This window comes from Microplitis mediator, chromosome 2 (genome assembly GCF_029852145.1).
Source record: "Microplitis mediator isolate UGA2020A chromosome 2, iyMicMedi2.1, whole genome shotgun sequence".
Classification (NCBI taxonomy): Eukaryota; Metazoa; Arthropoda; class Insecta; order Hymenoptera; family Braconidae; genus Microplitis; species Microplitis mediator.
This window is the reverse complement of record NC_079970.1, coordinates 3,808,311-3,835,904: the sequence shown is the minus strand read 5'-3', so window position 1 is coordinate 3,835,904 and position 27,594 is coordinate 3,808,311. Positions and strand designations below refer to the sequence as shown.

The window sequence follows — 27,594 nt, the reverse complement described above, 5'->3', positions numbered from 1 at the left end:
CTCATCTTAAAAAACAATTTCTTATTTACTCTGTGATTTTTTTTTCAACTCCGCAACTCCGGGTGACGGAGTGAATTCTGATGAAAATAAAATCCGTAATCACTCCGAATTCACTCCCGATTTTTTCCAGTGTACTGTTAATTATTAATAAAAAAAAAAAAATTGCTGGACTAAATACATTTTTTTATCACATCTATTTTTTTTTTCTCTCACATAAAAAATAAATCTGTCTATCAGTTGACCCTGCGGGCCAGCCCTAAAACCTACCGCTATTTTCGAGCTCCTTGAGCTCGAAAACATTGCTGTGACTACATTTTCGAGCTCTTCGAGCTTAGCTCTTATTTCTTTCGAAAACGGTTTTTCTTGAACGAATGAACCGATTTTGATGGTTGAGGTGACATTCGACGCGGCTTATAAAGTTTCAGAGCTCAGTTGATTTTGGAATCAATCCATCGAGCACATTACAAGTTATCCAAAAAAAATATTTTTGAAAAAAATTTATTTTTGGAATATCTCCGAACGAGCCCTACCGATCAAGCTCAATTTTTCACAGCTTTTAGATATTAACAAGCCGCGTCGAATGCCACCTTGGAGATCAAAATCGGTTGATCCATTCAAAATTTACAGAATATTTACATACGTACGTACAGACATATATACATACATACATACATACACTCGGACATCATCTTGAAATTAGTCAGAATAGCTTCTTCGGACCTCAAAACGTCGACATCTGATGAAAATTCGATTTTCGTAAATCGGACCGAAACCAATAACTTCCCGAATTTTTGAAAATTTCAAATTTTCTTAGCGGGAAGTTAAAAACATAAATTCAAAAATGTTTTTAACATTTTAAATGTCACAATATTTTAATTTTTCATAAAAAATCCGTCGTCTAAATTAATACAATTTTTTATAATTAATTTACAAAATATCATGTACAAATATAATTAAAAAATAATCTATATATATGTGGATATCCACTTGCAGATTGAATTACATATATATTTATAACAAGCAATTAATTAAATGAAAAAATAACGAATTATTTTCAATAATTAAATCTAATAAGCCCTCGTTAAATAAATGAACTCGTTAAAAATAACAAGTGATTAAAAGGTAACAATAGTAAAATAAAAGTCAATTTAGACGCATTACATATTTAAATAAAATTTGAATTAAATTACATAATAAAATAGTGGGAGTTTCGATATTTATTTATCAATAAATAATAAGATTCCATAGCTGAGTATTAGAGGCGGTTTTTTACAGCCAAGGACATAACAACGGATCTACATGGTGGTGTGGCGACCTAATTGACTCGGTGTGTGGTGCAAGACGCAGTAGCCACGGCTCTCATAGTGTCATGATCCATTTGTCAAGCCTGGTGTAGCAGCAACAGCAGCAGCAGCAGGTCATCGAGAGATTATCTGTCGATTCTATCACCGACAGTTATTTTTCACTCCCACCTATAGAGAACTTTTTTATCCATAGAATGAGCTATGTCACGTTCTTCTGACAGGACAAGATCAAATATGTTTCAACATCGATATCACTTTCTTGTCTTCGACTGAGCTAACTCGAGTTATCTAACACCAATCAATGTCCATTGATTTTTAAAAATATAAATTTCCAATCAATCAAACTAATTGATTCAAAAAATATAATAAATATAATACAATATAAAATAAATAACTTATAAAGAACACTTGAGATGACCAGAAGGTGGCATTGCCCGATCGAGGGTTTCTTCTTTCAAATGTCAAGGTCATGGTACCGATCCTTGAATCGACATGACAAAAGCGGTGTCGAGTGAACGGGCGTGGCCATCACTACCACTATCTTTTATCTTGTTTAATATATTACAAATATATATTTATATGTATATATATCACATACATAACCGATCCCTGAGTACTCTCAGCTTCTTGGTACTAAGTCACTTACACTAGTTGCCCTGCTCCTTTTCACCTTCGTCATCGCCTTGGTACCGAGGGGGAAACTGTAAAGTAGCGGGGAGAAAAACCACACGAGAGACAACTATATAAGTCGATGCCAGCACATTCACCAGGAAGACTAACCCACCGCAGCTTAAGGCGTGAGGACAGCGAGTACTGGAGTACCAGCAGCGCTTAAAATACACACGAGACTTTTGTCAATATCAATATCAATCATCATGTCGAAATATTTGGTATGTTTATAAATAAAAAAAAAAAAAAAATATAAAACTAAAAATTTACCCGAGTAAATAAATTAATTAAATTATTTATTTGTTTGTTAATTTAAGATTGTGCTGGCAATGGCAGTGGCCTGTAAGGCAGGATACCAAGACTTTGGACCACAAGAATTTGCCCACCAGCCTCAACTGGCTCACAGCCAACATTTTGCACCACCGGCACCAGTTGGACATGATGGAAATGTTATTGATACACCGGAAGTCGCTCAAGCTAAAGCTGCACATTTCGCTGAATTTGCAAAGGCTGCTGCACGCGCTGCTGCTTCTCAAGAAAAAGAACTACCAGAATCGTACCCAGTTCATCGTCACTATTCTTCACCGGCTCCAGTAGCTCCTGTCCATCACGTACCCGCACCAGTCCATGCACCTGCACCAGTCCACGCACCCGCGGCTCTTCCCAGCTACCGATTATCGGCCTCTCATTACTCAACCCCAATCTCCGAGCCCCACTACTCACGTGCTTCCGAACCCCATTACGCACAAGAACCCACTAGCTTTTCTCACCAACCGGCCCACCATTTCTCCGGCCCCGTGGCCCACAAGCCTCACTTCCAGCCCGCTCCTCTAGCTGAAGACGGAACTGTTCTTGACACTCCCGAAGTCGCCGCTCTTAAGGCCACGAGATTGGCTGAACTCGCTGACGCTGAAGCCAGAGCTTACAAAAACGCCGGAGATAATTTTGATGAGCAAGGTATATATATATATTTTATTATTTATTATTCATATTATTTATTTATTTATTTATTTTTTTTTATTGTCCAGGATTCAATGCAGGACCAGCTCCAGTTCAATACAACCCAACACATTACAACCAAGCACCACAAGCTTACTCTCCCTATGGAAAAGGTGGTTACCAACAAGCCCAACCAACTTACCAATCTAAATTATATCAATCTCAACAACTTCTAGGATCTTACTAAATTCTTTTGTCATCAAAATTTATGTGTTAATTAATACTCTCGCCGTGTACATAATTTAGGCCAATAAATTTTTGTCTTTTTTCTACAATATATTTTATTTGTCTATTATTTACTACCAATATTCCATAAAATTTTTTTTTCCAAGCCCGAATTTTTTTTTTCTCATAAAAAACTTTTTAAAAAATAATAAAAATTATTTAATTTTGTTATTGTTATCATTAGAATCAATCAAAATTATTAGTAGCATGACCTACATGTTCAAATATTTGCATACAATAATAAAAAAAAATGTCGTAAAATTATTCTTTAGCCATGACGGATTTTTTTTTTTTTAATTCATTCAACCAAAAAAATTTTGTGTAATTTTTATTATTATTATTATTATTATTATTATTATTATTATTATTATTATTATTATTATTATTATTATTATTATTATTATTATTATTATTATTATTATTATTATTATTATTATTATTGTTATTATTATTTAGTAATACGAATAATTAAAAAAAAAAATTTATTTACAAATACAAAAACAAAAAATATAATCACGAGCATTGAGATTGTGTCGATATAAAATAAATGCATTATATCATATATAAATATATATATAAATAACAAAGAAAGAAAGTAAAGTGTTGCTTTAAAATATTGTTGCGGTTGAGCTGTAAACAATTATGTTAACTCTAGCATAAACCTTGGCAATAATAATCACGTAACAATTATTCAATAAATAGTTTTTTTTACAACACACTTATTAATACCCACAATTTGTTATCTACTTAAAATAAACATAACTTATAACTAATAATTAATTAGCTACGAAAATGCCTGATTAAAATAAATACTTCAACGAGTAATAGCGATTATGAGTATTTAGTTTTTTTTTTTTTAGTAAAACTAAAGACCTGATAAATTTTCTCTGTTTTCTTTTACTACTGATAAGTGATCGTTAAAAATCGATGATTAAATAATAAGACAAATACTTGCAATAATATATTACTGCATAATATATCTACGGAAAAAATCGATACTAGAAATCAGAATCTGAATTTTTTGAAAAATTATAAACATTTATATAAAAATTCAAAATTTTTTTTATTTCTACTAATAAATTACAAATTTATGAGGAAAAATATTATTATTTATTTAGTTTTTAAAATAATATATTGTTATAGGGGAAGAAGGGGCAAAGTAGGCTCCTTAAAATTTTCTATACGCCAATAAATTCGGACGGATAATTAGCTTATCCGTAAGTTATTTGCAAATATCACACGTGTAAAGAATAAAAACCTGCACAAAAGAATATATAAATAACATATATGTCTCATATAGCCGATATATTGATGCATATATGTCAGATATATATTTTTTCGTGTGGGAAATATCAAATCCGAAATTTTTTGGAGGGCCCGCTTTGCCCCTAATTTTCTATTTTTAAATTTTAATGGGCGCAGCATAATGAAATAAAAATAAGTATCAAGGGCCTAAAAAGAAGTAAACGCGTAAAAAAAATTTATGATATTATAATTATTTTCCTTAAGAGGCCCACTCTGCCTTAATTGTGAGTTTACGATATTAGTCAACTTCTGTGTTAAATAGACAACAATATTTAGCATTAATAAAAAATTCCACTTTTTACGACTGTATATTAACAATTAATTTTCTGTTTACTAATTATTGATAATAAGTTACGCTTTTTACTACTTTGTATTAACATTTATTTTCTGTACACTATAATTATTGATACCAAGTTACGCTTTTCTCTACTTTACATTTATTTTCTTCCTCTGTTGAAATTATTTTTCTCAAATTATATAAAGTTTTATTTCTACAATATTAAGACAGTGTTCAATATTTTACTGCAGTGTAATTTATCCCGCGACCAAAATAAAAAAATTTTGATAATTAGTAAATAGTAAATTATTAAGATTCGTTTCAAAAATTTTAACTTTACCAGTAAAAAAATTAAAAAAAAATCTATTTAATATTAATTCAACAATGAACTAATAACAGATACTTACTCGATTGTAATTATCGTAAGACGATGTAGTGACGTAAAGATTGAAAAAAAATATCTCTTCACTTCGTACTCGGAGTGATTTTTCTTAAAAGCTCCGAAACTCCAAGTGCCGGGTGAATTCGGATTTAAATAAAATCTGTAATCACTCCGAATTCACTCCCGACTTTCACGATACTGCAGTTAGCCGACGTTTAAAAATTTTTGGATTTCCTTTTAGACGGTAAATAATAAAAAAAAAAAATTTGAAAAAATTACACCTGTAGTTTTTTAAATTTTCTACATATGTATATTTTTAGTTTTTTTTTTCTTCAAATTTAATTGGTCAAAAAAAATCCAAAAATTTTTAATTGTCTGCTAACTTCAGGATCACGATTTTTCACAGTGTATTAGAGTAAATATTAGTAAGATATTTCTGTAGCTGAGTATTTTTTTTTAATTGTTACACGGAAAAAAACGAACTATATAAATTGAGAAACGTCAAGTAATATAATAATACAATGATCAGTAAATAGTATGATTCAAAATAGTAATTCTTTCAGAAATAATATATATTCAAAAAAATAAAAATATATCAAAAGAAAATACAATATTATGTAAAAATTTGTAAAAGACTTAATAGTTGTGCAAATAAAACTATTTTATCATTATTAGTAATTCTTTCATTTATAATTAAAACGTAAATAATTATCGGTCAAATATTAAAATTTGGTCTACGCAGAAAAAATTCATATTTGAATTTAAAAAATCGCAATTTATACATTAAAAATTTATAGCTGTATTCTAAAATTGATTTATAAACACCTAGATTCCGGGTTATAATTTCAAACACTAATTTTTAAAGTTCTTGTTTTTTGTACCTCTCAAGAAAGAAGAAATCACTCGATTTTTAAAATTATTTTTAATTTGCTTGGCGTAAATAAATTTTTACATTGATTAGTTAATTAAGATTTAAAATATAAGATAAATAATAACTATATACATACATACAATATGAGAAGAAGAGATGATACGTAGGAAGATAGAGAATTGGCGATTGCGACATAGGTCATTCGGTGAGGACGTGAGAAGGTACGCCAGCAAACTCAAGCAAACGTACTTAAATGTATATTACAAACTGAGAATCTAAAGTAAAGTGAATAAATGCATAACTATAAAAGAGTTTTAAATTTACATTATGCTTTTTACTTCACAACATAAGACAGTAGACTAGTTCACTGGTTTATAGTGCATGGAAAACTAGAAACCATAATAGAGGCCAGAGTACGAGTCGGAGTCTGAATCTGAGCATCATGATTTGCTGAGGTTTAAACTCGACGTTCATTTAAACTTGTATATAAAATAATAAAAGGTCAAGACCCTCTACCTCGACGGTAACAATCGCGAGCAGCCGGGATTAAATCTCGAGCGAAACTAAAATAGTAAACAATAAGATCGAATGCAACGTCTTTATAGATTTACAAAAGTACTCATTAGTTAAAACAAATGCCATATTCATTTTCCCATCCGTCAATCATAAATATCATATGCACGCTAATTTTGCGCAATACAAATAATTATATAATTAAAATAAATATATAATATATTAGCTCACATTTTAAATATATAACCAGCAACTGTTAACTCTTATCACGGAATAAAAATTACTCTTTTTTTTTTTTTTACTGCAGTAAACGAGTACTAATGAGTACTGACGTGATCGCAATGTCTATGCACGTGAAAAAGAACCAGTTAAATACTAATTAAAATAGATAGACAGGTAATTAGAGTACTGATGGGGGTGTGGCGTTAGCCCATACATGGATCACCATCGGCCAGTGCCCACTGACAAGACGATATAAAAGCATCGCGAATAATTCCTACGGTACATTCTCACAAAGTCATTTCACTATCACTGTTTCTTGGTTTTAATTAACGATAGCAGTCATGAAGTTATTAGTAAGTGTTAAAAAGTATTTTTAATTATATATTTATTTATTAATTTATTTTTGTTAACAGGTAGTACTTCTATTGACTGTTGAATTGTCGATAGCCAAAGCAACTTACAATTTGTTGTATGCTTATCATGGACCACCCGCACCACTTTCTAAAGACGGCAAAGTTATCGATACCCCGGAGGTCGCTCATGCAAAGGCCGCGCATTTCGCGGCGTATGCTAATGCGGCTGCTAAAGTTGCGGCTCATCCGGATGAATGGACAGACGCTTACAAAGAAAAGGATGAAGCAGATATAGAAACTAATGAAATTAGTGGTGGTGGTGGTCATGGCGATGGTGATCATCATCATAAAGAACATTTTCCTGTTTATCACGGACCACCAGCACCACTGGGACACGACGGCAGGGTTATCGATACCGAAGAGGTAAATTTAAATTATTTTGAATAATTGGGCAGTCGGCTGCCCAATTTCAAAATACAGTAACTGACAAATATAAAATTTTTTAAATATCAATTTAATCATTTTCACAAGACTCCACACAGAAAAAAATGATTTCTCGGCGCAACAAATAGGGTAGAAGTACCATTTGTGGCCACTGCTCCATTTTTGGACATTTAATACTTTATTTTAAATAATGAAAACGTATTAAAAAAAAATTTCACTGCAATAGTGCGATAAAAATATTTTTAATCACATTTAAAAAGATTAATTATGTTGTTGCGTATTTTACAAATTGTTTTATTCAAAATTTCTAAGTGGCCAAAACTGGCCCTAAAGTGGCCAAAAACGGTACTTCTACCCTATTTTTCATTATGAATTGAAGACAAAAATTTTCTGAGGGCTAAAAAAATTTTTTATTTACACTTTATAATGCAAAAAATTTTTTGGGCGGGTAAAAATTTTTGGCGCCAAAAAATAATTTTTTTCCGTGAACTTTTTACTGCAACTAAAAATACTAAAAAAACGATTTTTAAAAATTTTTTCTTACTGTTTTGAAATTCGAAAGCTGTAGTATTTATTTACTATTGACTTTAATTTAAATTTAAAAGGTTGCGCACGCTAAGGCCGCACATTTAGCAGCATTGGAACATGCGAAAGCTCTAGCAGCCAGTTCTCAAGATAATCACTATCATCATCATCATCATCATGACCATAAAGAACCTGCCATGAGTTATCATGTACCGATTGTTTATCACGGGCCACCGGCACCTCTCGCACCTGACGGCCGAGTTATCGACACACCGGAAGTTGCAAAGGCACGAGATGCTCATCTATATGCTTACCACCACGCAAAGTCACTTGTTGCAAATGACTAGTATTCAAAATACAACGAAAAACCGTGAATAATTTTTTTTATTTACATTTTATAAAAATACTGTAATCTATATTTTTAATTATTAATTATAATTAATAATTCATTGTAATAATGAGTCTTATAAATCAAAGTATTGAGTAAAATTGTGTTTTTTTTATTTATGTGGAAACCTAGAATAGAATTTTGGTGATAAAAATTTAAAGGAAGAAAAAGGAGGAAAGAAAATGGATTACGGAAGGATTTATATACTTACTTCCTCTTTCTTTCATATAAATTATTTTACATGCATGAACAGTCACGGCCTTGTCGACACGTCTATTAAACAGTTAGCTATATATAAATCAAAACCGGTTGCACTCGTGTATTAGAACAACATTAATGACCTGTAGTTAAAAAATAAGTAAATAAATTCATTATCAGTCGATCGCATATCGCGAGCAATCATTTTCACCTTAACCGCGTAATGGTACTTAAAGTTAAGTAAATAATAAATAACTCATGTTTAACAAGTAATAATTTATTTATTGTTTGTTTACTTTAATACAAATTTATAAAAAAAAAAAACAAAATTATAAAACATCAATTTTACATAACAAAGTTATCACTTTTCTTAGTGTTATAAATGCATAAATTTTGGCAGCGCTCAATTTTTTGTCCATATAAAAAATATAGATATGTTAGGCATTAAAATTAGATGAGCAAAAGATCGAAATATTTAGAAAGTGATTAACTTTCCGTGAGGTAGGATCTCTAAATATATCAAAAGAAAACAGTCAATAAAAAATCCATCGAGTTTCGGTGTCCGTAAGTTAAGTTTCGGTTATTAATTATTTAATCAACAAGTCAGTAATTAAACTGATGGATAAGTTGATTAATTAATTAGTAATGAGAGTGAGTGTTCCAAGCAGGAGAATCCCACGCGGGATTGTAAGCACCTGAGTCATAGTCCGCGTGAGCTGGATATGCTGGAGCGTGAGCATGAGCTGGACCTGCTGGGGCGGCTTGAGCTGCTGCGTTGAACAGAGCAAAGTGATGGGCTTTGGCAGCCTGGACTTCCGGTGTGTCTACTACACGGCCGTCGGGTCCCAAAGGTGCTGGTGGTCCGCTAGAAATTATAAATAAATAAATTAGTTGGTACCGTTAATTTTTGAATGACAAAAAGTTAAGATAAAAAATCAAGTCCATGATTGCTGGATGGGTTCTTGTAAGTTCTGATAAAGCAGTGAAATGATTTTAAAAGCGTACTGGTACCGTGGTCCCAAGTGAGCTGGGGCATAGGCGGGATTGGGTGCATTCCATGCGTCATGGTAAGCTCCGTCATGGTGATCGTAGTCAGCAGGTCCTTGGGGTGCACGAGCAGATGCCTCAGCTAAAGCTGCCAAATGAGCAGCTTTCGTTGCCGCAACTTCCGGAGTGTCAACTACCCGACCGTCGGGTCCCAATGGTGCAGCAGCACCATGTGCGAAACCATGAGCTCCTCCATGGTATCCTGCATGTGCTCCTGGGTACCATTGAGGTGACGCCAAAGCGACACTCAACAAACTCACTAAGACTGTCTGTAAAAAATGAAACAAATATAAATTAAAATTAGAAATTAGTATTATGTATAAACAAAACTATCACTCGACAGTCAACGGTTCTGGATACGTACCAATTGAAACATGTTTGATGTAGAGTCAATAAGACACTGGGACTGCGTCGATGCCTTCTCGGAGCTTAGATCTTTCAATTTATAGAGATTCGCATCTATCTAACGGCTGCCCCACCTCCTCGGATTGGTACTGACTAGTTGACACACCCAGTGGATAATACAATGCTCTCCTTCCTAAGCCCTACCCTTACTTACCTGTAACATTTAACTCAGGGCACGTAGGTAACCTCGTGGTCATCGAGTTTTACTTTTTTATTTATCATATTTTTTATATCCGCTTTATATTAACGCCTTTACTTGGACTATTTTAATATATAACGCGACAGATTACGGACTTATCTACATTCTTGATAATTATATTTTACTTACACTGTAAAAAATCCGGAGTGATTATGGATTTTATTTAAATCCGAATTCACTCCGTCACTCGAAGTTTCGGAGTTTATTTTTAAATCTTGTCTGTCTTTTCATCGAAGTGATTTGGATTTTATTTAAATCCACATTCACTCCGATTCGGAGTTTTACTAAAAAAAAATCCCCTTAAGAGTAAATTTGACTCCGAGGAATTAAATATATAAACAGTCCGCTCCGAATTTACTCCGGATTTCATCCGCGTTCACACCGCAAATTTTTTACTGTGTATTAATCCGCTTTAGTTTTTTTTAATTTGATTGATCGGTTGATTCATTAGTTAATTGATATTTATTTTAAAAAATTATAAATTAAATACTGTCATTAAATAGGGTGCTTCATTTCAGAGCAACATTTTTTTTTTTTAAGTGCTTGTGGAAAAAATCATAGTTCAACACAAAAAAAAAATTTTCGCGGAAGAAAAAAAATTCTATGTCGATTACAGACCTAGCTCATCGAAAAATTCGATTTTCCCATTTAAATAACACGGGAAAAATTTTTTTTTTAGCTTTAAATATTTTTAACTCATTAAACAAATCAATAAATCGAATAGACTAATACATATTCTTGTAGAAAATTGAACGCTCTACAAAAAAGGTCTCTTATCATTTTTCGATAAATCCATCTGTTCAAAAGTTATTAGAGCTCGAAGTAAAGTTGGAGATCTTTTTACTTTTTCGGCGAAACTATCAGTCTTATCACAAAATGTTGTAGGATCTTTTTTATTGACAATTTTATTCTCTACAAATTACTATCAGCAAAATTTTTTCAAATTCCGCATTATTTTCTATTTATTTTCATTTTAATTTCAAGCTCTTAAAAAAGTGGTTCTGGTCGATTTCAAGAGCTCGACATTAAAATGAAAATAAATAGAAAACGATGCTGGATTTCAAAAAACTTTACTGATAATAATTTGTAGAGAATAAAATTGTCAATAAAAAAGATCCTACAACATTTTGTGATAAGTCTGATAGTTTCGCCGGAATAGTAAAAAGATCTCCAACTTTACTTCGAGCTCCAATAACTTTTGAACAGATGGGTTTATCAAAAAATGATAAGAGACCTTTTTTGTAGAGCGTTCAATTTCCTACAAAAATATGTATTAGTCTATTCGATCTATTGATTTGTTTAATGAGTTAACAATACTTGAATCTAAAAAAAAAAATTTTTCCCGTGTTATTTAAATGGGAAAATCGAATTTTTCGATGAGCTAGGTCTGTAATCGACATAGAATTTTTTTTCTTCCGCGAAAATTTTTTTTTCGTGTTGAACTATGGTTTTTTCCACATGCACTTGAAAAAAAAAAATGTTGCTCTGAAATGAAGCACCCTAGTCATTAAATGATCGTTGATTGATGGTCTTGAAATATTCGCTCGCGGCTGAGTGAGATAATTATCATTATTAAAAGTGACGTTATAATTCCTGGAAATATTTAGTCTGATAATAATATTAGAAAATAAAGTAGTAGTGAAATTATAATAATTTGAGTAATGTTTATTTTAGTAATTATCATAAATGAACTTAAAGAATTTCATGACGCAGAGGTGAGATAGCAGTCGTTAATTTAATGATATGTGTAATTGTAATTGTAATTGTAATTGTAGAGGTAAAATGACCTTGAGCGAAGAAAAAGTAAAGAAAGAAGTGAGAGGTGTAATCAAGGTTTTATTTAACATTTTTTTACACTATTTTTATTTTATTCATTGTCAATTTTAATTTTTTATTCAGGTAATTATATAATAAATAGTATAAGATTATAAAAGAGCGGTTGTATTTTTTTGAATTCCTAATAATAATCTGAGTGTTGAGAAGTTAAATAAATTGTCGCAATTGTTAATTATGTTGAAATATTTTTATTGTAATATTGTGACTGCGTCCTGGTTCGTCGATCGGAAAAACACGCGTAATTATCTGCTAAGATAATGTCTTTATTTTTATTATGTACTGCTATTTATTATTTATTTACTCATGATTTATTATCATATTTTATTTTCTCTAATGACTGATAGATAATCGATAACGAAATTAGTAAAATAAAAATCATTTTTTTTCTATATTATTTTTTTATCACTGATTTCGTAGGATTTAAATTTAATCGGAGATGTCGTAAGATAAAAAAATCTTATTGATCTTAAGAGTACCAATCGATATTGAATTTAGGTTCACTTTGTTATGAAAGAGTACGTGGTTATTGTTAGTAAAGAAAAAAAATTTATTATATAATTTTGTGGATTGGTTAATTTTACTAATTTTAAACACTTGACTCGATACTCAAGTGTTTACCAAATCGATTTCTCATATAGATATATAGATACATATGAATTGATTGATAATAAGCTGTGTCATTATGCAGCAACAGTTTTTTTTCTATCTGTATTTTAAATCATTTAAAAATATTCATGCAATAGTAAGACTCAAGTTATTTTGGAGAGTGCAAATTCTTTATTGTAGCTTTAGAAGTTCGATTTTCTCTTCAGTATCCCATACAAAGTCGCCGAGCTGCGATATTTTCCCATAGATCGGCCGATGCTTGCAATGATTGGCTAATAAATGGCTAACTATACTGGCCCGTGCATGGACAATCATTGGCAACCATTTTTTTGCTTATAAAAACGGCGCACAATTAACCGCCGTTCGTTGGCCAACGGTTTGATCGAGTGCTCTTGATACCGATCTTCGGCCGATGCTTGAAAATTGGCAGCCATTCACGACCCAATAATAGGCCGATTATTTTTTTTGTATGGATAGTTTATTTTACTTAAATTTTAATTGTTTAATTAAATTAGTGAATTAAAAACTGAAAAATGTTTCATTGATAACTCAAGAGGATGCATACAATTTTTCCATTTTTAAGTTTTAAATAAAATTTCTTTTTAAATTCAAAAATTTTGATTTTTTTAATGAGTGCGGGTGTAACAGACATCAGACAAATTGTTAATTATTAGTAAATAGAATAAATAGTTAATAAAATAAAATTAAAAAAAAATGCGCATTTAAAAAATTTTGAAATTAATAAGTGCATTTTTTTATAAATATTTTTTTTTTAATTATTTACTTTACTTATTAATAATTTTAAATTTGTCTGATGTCTGCTCCATTCACACGTTTTTTTAAATTTTACTTTCACATTTAATTCTAATTGTTTTTTTTTTAATTGTACTTTGGTATTTTATCGGAGTACTCCGAGGTAAAAATTCCAGCATATCCAGACTGAAAAAAACGCATAATTTTTCCGAAATTCACATTCTGCCCGACTCTCTCCTATGAATATTTAAATATCTATAATTTATTTAAAATAATAAATATTTTAATTATCTTGTTATTTCACAAGCAAGAATGACTGGAAAATTGATTAAATTTTGATCAGGAGACCGATGATTGACACCAGGAATTTGAAAACTATCTAGTTTATTTCATAATTTTTTATTTCGATAATTATTTCAACGTTGATGTTGATGATAATTGTTTTCTTTTTTTCTTTGTAACAAATATTCTTCTATATTTCTGACATTGTCACTTTATCGCGGGCGATGAAGAAAGACCGATAAGCAAAGCATGGTCATTAGGCGTTAGGGACAACAATTTTTGAAAATTTAAAAATCGATTACTGCAATGGACAAACAGAAGATGAGCCTAGTGGCTCCAAGGAGTTTCATTATCAGACTCGTGTTATCTACAGGGTATATAATACAGCAATTTTTTTTCATGAGCATCATTAAGTTGTAACGACAAGCACCATGAACTTCTTGGTAAGTTTTAAATATTTTTTTTTTACATTTATTTTTATTCAAATTTATTGTCATTTTTCATTTAATTTTTTTAACAACAAATTTGATTTTTCATTAATTATTTTTTAAATTTATCGATTTAATTTAAAAAAAAAATTAACAAATTTCGAATTTGCTTTAAATTTTCAACAGTAAATTTTTTCTAATCATTTTATTTGTTTTTTAAATTTATTTTTAATATTAAAAATATTTTTTTTTTACAAAATGGTAAAATCATAGGAAGGTGGACAATAATTCAAAATTAGAATTTAATTTTGACCATACATTGTACCATATATCTAATTTTGAACTATTGTCCACCTCCCTATGATTTTACCATTTCATTAAATTGATCTGGACACGATATTAAATTAATATATTTTTTGTTACATTTTTATTAATTATTTATTAGATTAATTAATTAATAAATAAATAATTACTAAGAATAAAACATTTATGACTAAACAAATAATAAATTTTACTAATTTACATTTTTTAGTCAATCAATTTTTTTAAATAATAATTTTTACATAAATAATATTTTTAATTTCTTTCTAATTAATAAAATATTCTTGTATATTTAAGTGAGTAATTAATTAAAAATGCTAAAAAAATAAAATAATTAATTTAAATAAAATCTAAAAATAAAAATTTTTAATTTTTCACAAAAATTTTTTTTTTTAATTTATTTTAATGTCGATCAATAGTGACAGTTCTTGTTATATTTCAATTGATTCTCATGAACGTGTATAAAAACAAAATATCAGTTAAAATTCAGCGAAAAATAATAGGAAATAATTTTCTAATTGATATTTATTTAATTTTTAGATTGTATCAGTCGCTTTGATAGCAAGTTTGTTGGGCGAAAGCCATGGAAACTGGGGTGAAAACCGTCCCCAATGGGGTATGCAGCCATCCCAATGGCCAACTCAATTGAAAACGAGGTTCACGGACATCAACAAGCTCATGGCACAACAAATGCCAATCTCAAATGTTCACCAGGTACCTTGTGAAGATGCCAATTCGCTGACACCAACGGCCGCACCCGTCTATGATCCATGCGTAGAAAAAGCAGTACAAACATCCAAAGTAGCCCACCAGAATTCACATAAAGTTTTCAACCGAGCCAGTTCAAATGGTCATACGTTTTTCTTCAGACAACCCACCACCATAAAAATAGTTCACCACGAAAAACCAGTAGCTGCACCCGTAATTCCGGATCCATGTGTTGATGAATCAGTTGAAATTCAAAAATCAACAGTGAACGTTGAAAACCCAAAAGTCTCTTTTACCAACGATGATATAAATCGCATATTCAGTATCATTAACTTATATGGTTCCATAATGAGTTCATCAACTGAACAACCAAAGCCTACAACGGTTGCACCGGAAGTTATAGTTCCATGTGAAGATGAAACACATGAAACTCACGAAACAACAGAAACCAAAGAAACATCAGAATCTGCTTTTAGCGAAAATGATATAAATCGCATTGTCACTGGGATTATCTCATATCATTCCAAAATGAATACACCAAAGCCTACAACAGCTGCACCGGAAGTTATAGTTCCATGTGAGGATGAAACACATAAAACTCAAGAAACATCAGAAGTTGCTATTAGCAACGATGATATAAATCACATGTTCGGTATCATTAACTTATTTGGTTCCATGATGAGTCCATCAACTGAACAACCAAAGCCTACAACAGTTGCACCGGAAGTTCCAGTTCCATGTGAGGATGAAACACACGAAACTCACAAAACAACAAATGTCATAAAAACAACCAAAACTACTGTTGCCGCTGCTCCAACAACCAAAGTCAGTCAATCAAATGGAATAACTGCAGTTAGTTCTGAATTGAGTGGATTCTTGGAAGACAGTCAGCCTACTGTAAGCTTCCAACTTAAACCCACTACAACAACCACCTACACGACAACTTCGACCAAATACACTCCACCAAAATTCAATGGAGGTGTTCAAAAAGAGATCACTACATCACATGTTCAGAATAGTGCGGACTGTGATGAAACAGAAACTGCATCAGGAGGAGCTACATCTGTTGACGTAACATCAAGCTATCCTCTCCCAATTCCGCAAATTAAAGTTACTGAATCCCATGATGAGAAAACAGCTAAGTCAGTTCCTACATCAGTATCAACAACATGGGAACAATATCCAGTACCATCGGCCGTAGGACCTCACGCATTTGAATGGCATAAAAATCAAGAAACGGGTTCTACGTATCAAAAGAATTCTGAATCCCACAAGTATTTTGTTGGGGCTGGTGTACCTCAATTGGCAGCATCAGAAATGACATATCCGGCAGCATCCTTTAATTTTGAATTTTCTGGCCAAGGTAATGGTGCAGGCCAAACTAAATCTACTGGCGTAAACGCTAATCAACTTGTCGGCTTATCCGATGGATCGGTCCTTTCAATCTCTAAATTGATGGAAATTTTAAACAAACAAAAAGACTGTTAAATAAAAAAATAAAGTAACAAAATTCACTTATATATTCTATGTAAAATAATAATGATATTTTAAAATAATAAATAAAATAAATTTTTTTTTTAATTACTAAGTACTTGTGTGCAACGAAATATAAATAAAAGATATAAAAAATATTATTTATAAATTTTAATTTATTTCAACACCTGATGCAATGATTTTTATATTTTTATTACATACTTTACAACAACTTTTTAACCGCAGGAAATCTTTAATAATTTTTTATAATTTCTCGCCATTCATCATCGCAAACAAAGTCATGGGTGGTTTTCTATTGGTACTTAATATAAAAAAAATTTTCAATTCGATTAGTGTTACATCAGAGTGGATAATTTACGCACATAAAACCACGAGTGAATAACACATTCACCATTGAATTAAACAGCAACGACATCCGTCATAAATAAAATTTAAAATATTTAATTTATAAGAAAATAAAAAATAATTAAAAAATTTGAGTGATATATATATCTATACATTCATATTAAGAAATTGTATTAACACATGTAACATATACTCATAATACAATAGACATTCCAGAGCAATATCCGCCTCCGTAGGACACGCCTTTGTCACACAATTTTTTCTGCATTAATGAATGAACCTCGAAACATTTTAGTACACAGCATTTTGTTGCTACAATCGCTAAGTGTAAGTATAAGTACGAGTATGTAACTCGCTTTCATACTCGAGCTAATTTTTGCACCATCCGCTCCATCCATTTTATTTTTACGTCATCTATATATTCACTGTAACAAGAGCGGTGTTAAAATTAAAAATGGACTCAATTTAACACCACGCGGTGTTAAAATTAAATAACACTGGTGTAGGCGGTGTTAAATTAGTGTAAAAAAAAATTCCACGGATAGAAATTAGAAAAAAAAAATATATTACATATAAAAAAGTATGTGTACTTATTTAAATAATTATTTATGTTATACGTAATTTATTTAAAAATTACGCCCACTAGTTCAATCACCAATAATATAATTAATTAATTTAATCACTGTTTAATTGTACACAAATAAAAGATTCATTGGCACAAGAAAAATTTTGCATTACGAAATGAAAACAAAAATTTTGTTAAGTCTAGAAAAAGTTTCTTAGCGTACACTGTAAAAATTTTTTTGAACCCGGTGTAGTGTAAATGTCTATGTGTAAAAATTATGGTGTGAAAATTACACCAAATATCGTGTTAAATTTAGGCGGTGGGGATTTTTCATTTTTACACCGTCAACCGCGTAAATGTGTAGTTTATCATAATTTTGCGCTAAGAAAAATAATCACAAAAATATTTAAATTTTTAAAATACTATTTAGTATCGAAATAAAATTGATATAGGTAATGATTAAGTAGTAAAAATATTCAACATCATTTGTTGCTCATTAATTAAAATTATAACGAGTAACACGGAATGGTGTAAAAAAAGTAAATTACACCTTGTCAAAATTACACTGATGAAAAATTTACACCGTTATTTTACACTACACGGCCGTGTAAAGTTCTCCGGGTCCATTTTTACACCGAAATTTTTTACAGTGTAAGAAATTTTTTTTGGCTCATGAAATTTTTTTCTTACCCCAAAAAAAAATTTCCTTTTCAATTCATAATGCAAAAAATTTATTAGGGCAAGTAAAAATTTTCTTAGGGCGAGTAAAAATTTTTTGAGTCAAGAAATATATTTTCAACACCCAAAAAGATTTATACCGGCGGTGGTGTTATTTCGATATCGCTTTCAGGTTTGAAATTTAACACCGAAAATTTTAACACCTACACCGACTGGACAGCCCGTTTTTTTTTTACCATGTACATTTATAGTTATATTTATTAGCAATAAATATTAGCAAAGGTATGATGCATCTTAGCTAGTGGGCGCAACAAATCTCACGGTACGGCAAAGATCGAGGATCCATATAATTGTTGACTCGATAGTCTGCAATTAAATAGTCGATGTATAGCCAGGCGTGCCGGAATGGTGATCATGACTATCATGAATTAACTTCCAAAGATAGATGCTTTGTTTCGTCATAGATCGTAATGCTAGTAAAAGAGAAAACGTTATAAGTTATTACTGTCAGTGATATCGGCTAATCTATCATTAAAAACACCCATACAATGAGCACTATCTCGAGCCTCGTGCCTTTACTCACCTACATAACGCAATGTTAAGTCTCGGTTTTATTTAATAAACGCACGATACGATACAATTGTAATACCAACAGCAATACGGCTGCATTACATCGGGAATCACTCAGCTATTTATAATACCAAGCTTTTAAGTGTAATAGCACATTTACAGCCCCGCATTTTTCCTTGCACATCATATTTATATTTCATAGTATGCAGTAGTAGCAAAATATATGTACTGCAAGTCTGTCGCAAAAATATAAGAAAAAGACACGCCTTGACGATTTTTATGTGTTGTAATCGTAGTACACATGGAATTAACTTAAAATTACACGTTACATCTAACAACGGTAGTTGCTGTTGTTTCAGTTAATATTAAGTACTACCGAGGATACAAGGATGAAAATGCTCTAGATTCTTTATATCAAATTAGATGTTTGTTGTATACATATATACATACGTATTGCACGACTCTTAATGCGAAGCATTAGAGTGTGCTTTACAATCGAAAAATTAAGTTTGCCTCTTTTTTCGCTACTGTTTTTACTGTTTTACTTTTGCTAGTCCACGGAGCTCAACCAAATTACACATCATCGGATAGAGAATTTAATAAGGATTAATTTTGTTACTTATAAAGACCAATTTGATGTATTAAATAACTAAAAAAGCATCAAAATGTAAAAAAAAATTTTCCCGTCAAGCAGTAGAAAAGATGTCCGTTACCCGTTAACACAAAAACTCGAAAAAAAGCCATTATTTGGATCACTTTTTTTTTTAAAAGATTATTTTTGGGCCGAAGAAGAAGTGTGTCATAAATGGCCATCAAATTCGGCCCCGTTTAATTATAATTAATAAGAGAATTTTTTGTTTAATTATAATTAATAAAACCCTGATTAAACAACTGAATTCGACCGAATTAAAAATTTTAATTCTGTTATATTCTGTGGAATTCTGCAAAAGAGAATTCAACTGAATTGAAAATTTGAATTTGAATTAAACAGAATAAAACCGATTTAAAAATTTCACATTCGTTTTAATTCAGTTTAATTCGGATTCAGAATCAGAAATTGGAGAATTATTTTCGAATTAATCAGAATTAAACCGAATAGAATTATTTAAATTCGTTTTAATTTGGACAAATTCTGGTTTTCTTGCCGAATTAGACAGAATTCATTTTTAAGTTAGGTACCGAATTAACAGAATTTATCTGAATTAAATAGAATTAAAAATTGAATTCTGTTTAATTCGATCGAATACAGTTGTTTAATCAGGGAAAGAACTTTCGTCACACTAGTCGCGCCTGCGCGAAAAAATACATCTGACTATTTTTCGGAGCGAAATTTAAATTTCTAGTGTAATAGAGGAAAAAACAATGATTTTGAAACTATTATCAGACATTTTTTTTTTTTTGCAAATGAGCATTAAGAGTCTTGCACTTTTTGATTTACCAAACTTTTATTTTTATGTATGGAATATAAATGGATCATCCTGGCGTGTAATAATTAAATATGTTACAAAATATTTATTTAAAAAGTTATGTAAAAGCTACCGGTTTTTCGATAATTGCTTTTGCGATGGTATGAATAATTGAAGAAGAATAAGAATACGAGTGAATAAAAATAAATGCATATATGTACATATGTATAGTTGTAATTTATAATAATATTGAGATTCTTGTTACGATGCAAACGTGTTACGGGTAGGTCGCGTGATTACCTCATTGCGATATAAAAACTGTGGTTCCATTATTACGCCCACGAGACTCGCCCATAAGGAAAGGCGCGATCCTACACAGTTGCATGACGGTTTAGTTTATGTCAGCGTTAAAATTCACATTTTATTTACTTTTTCTTTATCAATAAGAAAGAAATCATGAACGGCACTTTTAAGGTACTTGTGACCCGGGTGCACGGATAAAGCCAAGCGTGCGTAACGAATTTACTTATATATATATTGATATCAGATAAAAATTCTTTTTAAACCGAGTAACCTGTTCTACTTTTAATCGAATATTCCAAGTATTTGTTATCAACTTTTATATTTTTTTAAAATTCCATGCAATAATATTTCTTAATTACTATTTATTGTTAATATATGTCGATTTCATTTTTTTATGTTGTAATGATAGTAATAATATTTATGATAATATAGTGTAACAACATCGATCACGGAATTAACGTAATGAGAGTTAATGATTTTATCGTGATACACTTTTTTTAAATCCAATACAAGAAATGATATTCATCTTCGAGGACGTACGGATTTATCCGTCCTTCAATTATTTATTTTGTAGCTCATTCAAGTATACTTACATATATTTATTGGACGAATGTTAGTTTGATAAAAAAACTTTCGCTTTTAATATAGTAAAAAAAATTTCTTCATTAGAATATTTATTTGGGCCGCGGAGAAAAGTCTTGGTTACATTAAAAGGGCCTGAATAACTTATGTATCTAGTCTGTAATAAATTACTCAGGGTCGACGAGTTTGTTATATCGAAATCAAACGCTTCCGGGCTTTATAATGAGATACAGATCTTATTGAGATCAAATTAATAATTTTACATAAGTATTTACATATTTTTTTTAAACTTTTCTATCCTTGTTGTCGTAAGTTGACTTATTTATTCAATAATTTCATATTTTAATCACGTTGTGACATTTTTTTGAATTTATTTTTAATCATATTTCAAAATATCGACAGTAATTTTTTTAATTTCGCAAGAGGGGCAAAAAATAGTCACGTTTTTTATCGATCTCAAAAGAATTGATACTTTTGTTCAGAATTAAATTGCTTTCATTGACATGGGTAAAAAATTTTTTTTACTTTAGATTTTTAATGGATAGCGATCTCCTTAAATTTTTGGAATCGTAGTACGCGATTTTTGTGCAACAGCTTTTAGAATTTGAAAATTTGAAAAACGCGCGTACCAAATTAAACAATAAATCATTTCTCTAATAATAAATCGATATAAATTTTTGCATTATTAATTTCATATCTAGCGCGAAGAATCATTTTTTTGACAGAATAAAATAAAAATTTATTTACACTATTGCCAAAAAAAAGATCAAAATATCTATAAATAAACTTGGATTTCTTTGATTAAGAAAATTATTTTGAATGAAATCTTCAAATTTTTGCACCAAAGATATAAACTGTAATAAATTTGAGGAGTGAACGCGGAGTTAATTCAGAGCGAATCCGGGCGGATGACTGTGTATTTATTTAATCTCTTTGGTGTAAAATTCACTCCAAAGGGAATTTTATTTAAATATTGAAACTCCGGTTCGCAGGGAATCCGAATTTAAAAAAAAATCCAGATCACTCCGGCATCTCTCCGCGGGAAAAACAAACTCCCTATTGACTCTGTATTCGAAGTAATTTTTTCTAAGCCTCCGGAACTCTGAATGGAGCGAATCCGTATTTTTAAAAAATCCGTAATCACTTCGAATTCACTCCCGATTTTTTACAGTATACTAGACTGAAAATTTTTACTAGCATAATTTCTTGTCGTACACTGAGAGAACAATTTATTTGTGCCAAATAAATAGATTTATTTGATTCAAATATATATTTGTTTATAAACAAATTTTGGTTGAAAAAAATTCCAAATAAAGATTTCTTAACTATAAACAAATCGTTATTTCATTGAATGAACCACATCTTTGTCTCAAATAAATTGTTCTCTCAGTGATAAGACTTTACAATGATTCGAAAATATTTTTTTTTCTCATCGGATATATAATGACATTAATGACATATATAAAAAAATATGAAATTTAATCAAAAAGTTTGCTAATAGAAAATTTATTATTATATAATTTTAATAATGGGTTATCAAAAAGTAATTAAGTATTGCAGTGATAATTATACCAAGAGATGAATTTATAATAGTGAAAAATATTTTTAAAATAATAATAATCATTATAATTAATAGATAACAATCCAAATAATTGATGATTACAATTACTTACATAAAAAATACTTTCACCTATATTTCATTTAAATTCATATTTCAAATAAATAAATGAACTAATAAACAATAATAATAATTAAATTTCGTGTGTGTACTCGTATGTATGGAGGGGAAAATAAGCCGTGTTGGTTGGCTCTGACCTCGGAGTAAACTGTTGGCAAATTGAGAAGGGCGAGAGTACCAAAGAGCATTGATGACTGTAACTGCTGGAGTCTGTTAGCTAGATAGGAAAAGCACCTGTCGTAAACAGGTCCAGGGCCTCCCCGTCAATGTAATGTCAATGTCACTGTACTTTAATCTTTTCCAATACACTTATGGTTATAGATACTTATGATATTTAAATTTATCCCACCATATCATTTTTAAATACACAAACCAACTCCCTACCAGATTGTTACCATATATATAAAAAGGGTACGCGGTTCTTGGTACAGCACAACAGTTCCGTCAGCGAATACTGGAAAACCCAGCAGCGCAGACTTGACAAAATAATATATAGACATATATATTTATATATAAAAATATATATTTTTTTAAAAAATAACTATGAAGACTTTTGTGAGTATTTCAAATATTTTTATTTTGAGATCTTTATCAAAACTGACTCGTGAACTAGATTACATGTTTTATAATAATTGTAACACTTTTTTTTGGTTTCACTGGATTTTATTATCACTTTAATTATAAATAATTAAAGTTTTACCGTAAAAAAGCCAACTCTGTACGGCATTACCGCCGTTTTTTTCTCTGGTATTGTTCAAGTTTCATTTAAAATTTTACATTTGGCTTCAGTGCATAATAATGAGGAAAAAAAATTAAAAATGAAAACTATATAATGCGTATAATTTACAGCGAACTTTCCACTGTGTTATTTTATTAAAACGTAACGCACGCGATGCGTATAAATATTCTTCCGCAAAAAGTGCAAGTGTTTTTCTTCTATTTAGTAATAAACTACATTTTTATTTATAAATAAATTGTAACATTTCAAGTGAAAACTGATCAGCGTATTGATATTTCTTATGATTGTAATTAAAAAATTTTAATATTAAATCTGTAGATTGTTTTGGTTGCTCTTGTCGCTGTGGCATCGGCAAAACCCGGATACTTGTACGGATACCATGGTCCGGCAGCACCTTTGGCTCACGATGGCCGTGTGGTTGACACCCCGGAAGTAGCCCACGCAAAAGCAGCTCATTTGGCAACTCACGCACACGAAGCAGCACGCAATGGCTACGGATACGCTGGATATGCTGGACACTCTGGATACGCTTATGCACCAGCGGTCGCTCACTCTTCCTACCCACACGTCAGTCATGTCTACGTACCAACAATCGCTCATCATGGACCTCCAGCTCCATTAGGTCATGACGGTCGTGTAATTGATACTCCTGAGGTTGCTCATGCTAAAGCTGCTCACCTCGCTGCTCATGCTCATGTATGTTTTTATTTTTATTACTGTTATTACACAGAAGAAAAAATTTTTTCCCGCAAAAAATATTTACTCTCCTTAAAAAAATTTTTACTTGTCCTTAGAAATTTTTTTCATTATAAGGTAAGAGACCCAGTACCCGATCAGGGAACTAGTACCCGATCACTCATGTATTTGTAGATATATATTTACTAAATTTTACTAAATGTATCTATACAAATACGTGGAGTAGTGATCGGGTACTAGGTCTTTTACCTTAAATTGAAAACAAAAATTTTCTTGGGACAAGTAAATATTTTTGGCGCCAAAAAATCTTTTTTTTCGTGTAAAAGTCATTTTGTTTTTAAAAGTTGGATCAATCCGCAAACTGATTATTGATTATTGTTTCTTAGGAAGCTGCTAAAACTGGATATGGACATGGATACGGACATGGATACGGACATGGACAAGCATACGGTGCTCTAGCTTACTCTTACTCACCTTCCTACGCTCACGGTTACGGATACGGTGCCGCCCCAATCGGACCCGACGGTAACGTCGTTGACACTCCGGAAGTAGCTCACGCAAAAGCTGCCCACTTTGCGGAAGTCGCTAAAGCCGCTGCTGAATCCCATGGCCATTATTATTAATTGATGCCTTTTTTTTACTGTTGTCGATTTTTTGTAAATGGATTTTGATAGAAAAAATAAATTATATTAAACAAATATTTTTCCGTTTATTTTTACTGCCATTTACTAGAATTATAAGAAATTATTAAAAGTTATTGTTATGATCAACTCAAAGCTCAAAAAATAAATATAACTTTTCAGTTTTTTCTACTAATTGCCGACATCGTAAAGAGTAAAAAACGTTTATGTTATCGATCACGTCATAAAAGTATCAATATAAACAGGAGCAATAATTACTCACTTATGTAAAAAGTTAATTAACTTTTACTGAAAATTTGACAGACGTGCCAGTGATCTTATAAATGTTCCATTGCGGACATACCAAAATTTTATAAATAACTAAACATTTGTACAAATAATTGATTTTTTTCTTTCAGTATAAAAAATACGAAGTATTAAATGTAATTTCCTATTATTGCAAATTTAATTATATAATTCACTAAGATTTCATTAATTGATTTAGTTTTAACGACTTTTGTGCCATAGCCAAAGCACCTTCGCGTGTCTCGTTGCCTCCAATAAAACGGACGGTGTGGACAAAGACACAGCCTTCGATACCAGAAACTCGAGTCAATTCTTCATCACGCAGACCTGCCCACTCTTCTGGCAGAGGCAACCTATCAAAAATTTTAATAATTAACAAAACGAATTAATAAATATCGACGATAAATAAAATATTAATTACCGAGGAACGAAACTACCGAGACTGACAGGAACACATTGGACTCTCCAACTATTGTCTTTAAATATCACATATTTTATTGGAGGACTGACATTCAGTAATTTCTCCAACTCAAAGAAACTATCTTTCCACGGTACTGATGTTTGGAGCTCAAAAATTTCACCACTTGGATCCACCTAAACCAAAAAATTATTCAATAAAAAAAAATGACTTATCTAATTAATGATAAAAAAATTACTTCGAATCTCTTCTCAATAGATTGAAGAACAATATCACGAGCTGGTAACCAAACACGTGCAGAATTTTCAATGAAATATTTAAATTCATCACCACACATCTCCATGGCTTTTCCAAATTGAACCTCAGGATCAACCCCTTCGCTATTCCACTCAGGATTCAATCTAGCGACACGTGAGCTTAAATTAGTGACAATACGATACTTGGGTTCTCCATCAAACATCAAGACTCCGTTGTCAATGGCGTCGACTTCTTTGATCAATGAGTCGTAGACACGTTTAAAAATACTGTGAACGTCTGTCTCATCGACTAATTCCGGTATCAATTGCTTGATAATTCTGTGGCCAAAGTGACAGTACACTAAGCCAGCGCTACTTAATTTAATAGTCCACGGACAGTCATCACGTTTTAATACTGAGTTTGCAGTTTCTGTGAAATCTCTCATGTGATGATCGTAGCGATGCTTCTTTGGGTCATAGACACCACCAACGTCTACTACAATGTCGCAGGTGTCAAGAATTTTCTGATTTCTCGTCCTGTTATTGAAACAAAAATTTTTTTATCAGTTCATTTAAAAAGTTATGAGTGCGAATGTACCAGATGTGAGACAATTTATAGATTTTAAATAAATAAATTCAAAAATTTAAATAATGAAATTGAAAAAAATGCGCGGGCTGGTTTTTCAATTATCAAAGTATGCATTTTTTTATTTTTATTCTTCTTACATTTTTTTTATTTATTCGGGAATTCAAAAAATTTTGATCCTGAAGTTAACAGATAATTAAAAATTTTCGGATTTTTTGTTTCAACAAATCAATGGCAAAAAAAAAAAAACTAAAAAAATGCATTTGTAGAAAATTAAAAAAAACTATAAGTGCAATTTTTTAAATATTTTTTTTTTTATAATTGATCGTTTTGAAAAAATTATTAGACGTCGGCTAACTTCTGTATCATAAAAAATTTATGATCCTGAAGTTAGCAGACAATTCAAAATTTTTGGATTTTTTTTGAACAATTAAATTTAAAGAAAAAAAAAATTTTAAAAATGCATATGTAGAAAATTTTAAAAACTACAGGTGCAAATTTTTCAAATATTTTTGTTCTTCAAGTTTATCGTCTAAAAAAAAAATTAAAAAATTATTAGACGTCTGCTAACTTCTGTATCATAAAAAAAATTCTAAATTCGCGCTCATAAATAATTAAATAGTTTAATAAATAATAATAATTACCGTACTATCGAAGCATTTTTGTACTCAGGTAATTGTTTGAGCATGAAAACAGCCAGTGCTTCATCACAATGAAAACACCCGTCATGAGTTCCAATTTTAATGTCACTTGTCATTGTAGAAAAATAATTAACCAAGTATTTTAATTTTAATTTATTTTGCTTATTAATTAGTAATGTTTTGGATCCTAAAGTAGCAACCAGAGGATTTATAATTAATTTCGAAAAACTTAACATGTAAGACGCGAGTTATTGCGTTTATTTAATTAGAGTTTCTGGAATATGTACAATTAATTAATTAATTTTTAATTGACTAATAGACTAATCTAGAACTTATTTATAATTTAATAAAATAGTTCAATATTTTATACAATTTGCTAAATTAGAGGTTATGAAAAAAACGTGTTTGAATTTTTAAATCCTAGGAGCGCAGCGCCGCCTTGGAGAATGTAAATTATTGGCGGCAATTTTG

The 27,594-nt window shown here is 30.7% G+C and overlaps 5 protein-coding genes across 6 annotated transcripts; 3 read left to right on the top strand and 2 right to left on the bottom strand.

The window, feature by feature from the left end:
• Positions 1 to 2,040: 2,040 nt before the first annotated feature.
• LOC130664159 (uncharacterized) lies at positions 2,041 to 8,451 on the top strand. The gene is made up of 5 exons (XM_057463964.1): positions 2,041 to 2,194; positions 2,291 to 2,930; positions 3,002 to 3,153; positions 7,181 to 7,543; positions 8,170 to 8,451. Exons 1-5 carry the CDS (start codon positions 2,180 to 2,182, stop codon positions 8,434 to 8,436), a joined length of 1,437 nt encoding a protein of 478 aa, XP_057319947.1. The 5' UTR covers positions 2,041 to 2,179; the 3' UTR covers positions 8,437 to 8,451.
• A 496-nt stretch (positions 8,452 to 8,947) lies between these two features.
• Positions 8,948 to 10,197, bottom strand: LOC130664041 (cuticle protein 2-like). Of its 2 annotated transcripts, none has more exons than XM_057463697.1 (3): positions 10,087 to 10,197; positions 9,681 to 9,991; positions 8,948 to 9,540 (listed from the first exon to the last, which is right to left on the bottom strand). In XM_057463697.1, the coding sequence occupies exons 1-3, from the start codon at positions 10,096 to 10,098 to the stop codon at positions 9,315 to 9,317; spliced, it is 549 nt and encodes a 182-aa protein (XP_057319680.1). In that variant the 5' UTR covers positions 10,099 to 10,197; the 3' UTR covers positions 8,948 to 9,314. The 2 variants fall into 2 exon arrangements, with proteins under 2 accessions (XP_057319680.1, XP_057319681.1); XM_057463698.1 differs by having other exon boundaries at positions 8,952 to 9,540; positions 9,687 to 9,991.
• Positions 10,198 to 11,979: 1,782 nt separating this feature from the next.
• LOC130664035 (mucin-2-like) lies at positions 11,980 to 17,035 on the top strand. The gene is made up of 3 exons (XM_057463690.1): positions 11,980 to 12,225; positions 14,034 to 14,246; positions 15,093 to 17,035. The coding sequence occupies exons 2-3, from the start codon at positions 14,235 to 14,237 to the stop codon at positions 16,746 to 16,748; spliced, it is 1,668 nt and encodes a 555-aa protein (XP_057319673.1). The 5' UTR covers positions 11,980 to 12,225; positions 14,034 to 14,234; the 3' UTR covers positions 16,749 to 17,035.
• A 6,242-nt stretch (positions 17,036 to 23,277) lies between these two features.
• LOC130664039 (cuticle protein 38-like) lies at positions 23,278 to 25,014 on the top strand. Its single transcript, XM_057463694.1, has 3 exons — positions 23,278 to 23,436; positions 23,939 to 24,316; positions 24,703 to 25,014. Exons 1-3 carry the CDS (start codon positions 23,425 to 23,427, stop codon positions 24,937 to 24,939), a joined length of 627 nt encoding a protein of 208 aa, XP_057319677.1. The 5' UTR covers positions 23,278 to 23,424; the 3' UTR covers positions 24,940 to 25,014.
• LOC130664038 (MYG1 protein C27H6.8) lies at positions 23,939 to 27,521 on the bottom strand. Its single transcript, XM_057463693.1, has 4 exons — positions 27,127 to 27,521; positions 25,899 to 26,433; positions 25,664 to 25,836; positions 23,939 to 25,595 (listed from the first exon to the last, which is right to left on the bottom strand). The coding sequence occupies exons 1-4, from the start codon at positions 27,357 to 27,359 to the stop codon at positions 25,418 to 25,420; spliced, it is 1,119 nt and encodes a 372-aa protein (XP_057319676.1). The 5' UTR covers positions 27,360 to 27,521; the 3' UTR covers positions 23,939 to 25,417.
• Positions 27,522 to 27,594: the final 73 nt, after the last annotated feature.

Coding starts and splice junctions, on each gene's coding strand:
- LOC130664039 (XM_057463694.1), top strand. Junction 24,317..24,702: donor ACCTCGCTGCTCATGCTCAT/GTATGTTTTTAT, acceptor ATTGTTTCTTAG/GAAGCTGCTAAAACTGGATA.
- LOC130664041 (XM_057463697.1), bottom strand. Junction 9,541..9,680: donor CACTTGGGACCACGGTACCA/GTACGCTTTTAA, acceptor TATAATTTCTAG/CGGACCACCAGCACCTTTGG.
- LOC130664159 (XM_057463964.1), top strand. Junction 2,931..3,001: donor AGATAATTTTGATGAGCAAG/GTATATATATAT, acceptor TTTATTGTCCAG/GATTCAATGCAGGACCAGCT. Junction 3,154..7,180: donor CTCAACAACTTCTAGGATCT/TACTAAATTCTT, acceptor TTTTGTTAACAG/GTAGTACTTCTATTGACTGT.
- LOC130664038 (XM_057463693.1), bottom strand. CDS start 27,359: ATGTTAAGTTTTTCGAAATTAATTATAAATCCTCTGGTTGCTACTTTA. Junction 26,434..27,126: donor AAAAATGCTTCGATAGTACG/GTAATTATTATT, acceptor TTTCAATAACAG/GACGAGAAATCAGAAAATTC. Junction 25,596..25,663: donor CTCGGTAGTTTCGTTCCTCG/GTAATTAATATT, acceptor AATTTTTGATAG/GTTGCCTCTGCCAGAAGAGT.